Source organism: Lactuca virosa, chromosome 5, assembly GCF_052849685.1.
Source record: "Lactuca virosa cultivar CGN04683 chromosome 5, Lactuca_virosa_CGN04683_v6, whole genome shotgun sequence".
Classification (NCBI taxonomy): domain Eukaryota; kingdom Viridiplantae; phylum Streptophyta; class Magnoliopsida; order Asterales; family Asteraceae; genus Lactuca; species Lactuca virosa.
Genome location: NC_136430.1, coordinates 452,338,876 through 452,340,980, shown reverse-complemented (window position 1 = coordinate 452,340,980; position 2,105 = coordinate 452,338,876). Strand labels below are relative to the sequence as shown.

At 40.5% G+C, this 2,105-nt stretch overlaps 1 protein-coding gene across 1 annotated transcript; it reads right to left on the bottom strand.

Annotated features, from left to right (window-relative positions):
* Positions 1–1,211: 1,211 nt before the first annotated feature.
* Positions 1,212–2,105, bottom strand: LOC145114294 (uncharacterized). Its single transcript, XM_079050297.1, has one exon. It carries the CDS (start codon positions 2,103–2,105, stop codon positions 1,212–1,214), a length of 894 nt encoding a protein of 297 aa, XP_078906423.1.

Sequence of the window (2,105 nt, the reverse complement as noted above, 5' to 3'; positions counted from 1 at the left end):
GTCTTTGAGTTTGTTAAAGGCTTCTTGGTATGCAACATTAAAGTCAAAATCAACACCTTTTTGGAGAAGGAGGCACATCGGTGGCGTAATCTTCGAGAAATCTTTGATAAATCTTCGATAGAATCCCGCATGGCCCAAAAAAGATCTTACTTCTCTAACACATGTTGGGTAAGGAAGGGTTTGGATGACATCAATTTTGGCTTTATCAACTTCAATTCCCTTTTTGGAGACGATGTGTCCCAATATGATGCCTTGATTGACCATGAAGTGACATTTCTCAAAGTTTAACACCAACTTCTTCTCAATGCATCTTTTCAAAATCTTCTTAAGATTATCCAAGCATTCATCAAACGAATTGCCATACACTGTGAAGTCGTCCATGAACACTTCAATTATATTTTCTACATACTCTGAAAAGATGCTCACCATGCATCGTTGGAATGTGGCGGAGGCATTGCATAATCCAAATGGCATCCGCTTGTAGGCAAACGTGCCAAAGGGGCATGTGAAGGTCGTCTTGTCTTGATCTTCGGGGGCAACGGGTATTTGATGAAAACCCGAGTATCCATCGAGGCAACAATAATGTGACTTGCCCGCCAATCTCTCGAGCATTTGGTCGATGAAAGGAAGAGGAAAGTGATCTTTTCGTGTGCTTGAATTTAACTTTCTATAATCAATGCACACCCTCCATCCATTTTGAACTCGAGTGGGTACCATTACTCCTTTGTTATTCTCAACAACCGTGATTCCCGTTTTCTTGGGAACCACTTGAACCGGACTAACCCATTTGGAGTTGGAAATCGGGTAAATCATGTCCGCATCAAGTAGCTTGATTATCTCTTTCTTGACAACTTCCATCATGGAAGGATTTAATCGTCTTTGAGCTTCCCTCCTAGGCTTACAATCATCTTCCATGAGTATCTTGTGAGTGCATACATTAGGGCTTATCCCCTTAATGTCCGCTATTGTCCACCCCATGGCCTCTTTATGATCTTTCAAGACTTCAATCAATTGGTTTTCTTCAAAGTCTTTCAATTGAGAAGAGATGATCACCGGTAGAGTTTCATCTTGACCTAGATAAGCATATTTCAAATGGATAGGTAAGACTTTCAGTTCAAGTGTGGGTGGGTGGATTATGGAAGGTGGCATCTTGTTTGGAGAATGAGATAAGGTAACTTGAGAAACATCCTTTTTTGTTGAGTTGTTAACTTCTAAAGTTTTCTCTCTTCAACTTCGGAGTCCAATGTATACATATCCAATGTTTTCTTCAAACTTTCACCATCAAGACTCATGTTGAGCACCATCTTCAAAATATCTCCATTTGATAACTCGAATAATTCTTGGGTGATTGGCTCAATCACATCAACCCAATACAATGGAGAAATGTTGCTAGGATATCTCATGGCTTCAAAGATGTTGAAGTGAATGGTCTCTCCATCGAATTTCATGGTGATCTTCCCATTATGGACATCAATAATTGTGTGAGCGGTATTCATGAAAGGCCTTCCAAGAAGGATCATAGATGACTTGGAAGGGGTCTTTTCTTCAAGGTCAATGACATAGAAGTCCGCGGGAAATACTAGTTGATTGACTTGAACTAATACATCCTCCAACACACCTCTTGGAAATACACTTGACTTGTCCGCCAATTGAATGATGACTCCGGTTTCTTTCAAAGGACCAACATTGAGAGATTGAAAAACCGAATATGGTATGACATTGATTGAGGCGCCAAGATCTAACATGACACTTTCAACATGTAAATCACCAATGGTACTAGGGATAACAAACATTCTCGGGTCTTTGCATTTGGGTGGAAGCTTCTTTTGGATAACCGCGGACACATTCGCATTGACTTGAATCTTTTCATTCGCCTTAAACTTCCTCTTATTGGTGCACAAGTCCTTAAGAAATTTGGCATAGCGTGGAATTTGCTTTATGGCATCCAATAGTGAAATGTTGATTTGAACTTTGCGGAAAGTCTCAAGAAATTCTTTCTCTTCCTCTTGTTTCTTTGAGGGAGCCAACCGGGAGGGGAAAGGTGGTGGTATGACCAATGGCTTGATTTTCTTTTTGGAAGAGTCGGGTTGATCATTGGTTGGCAT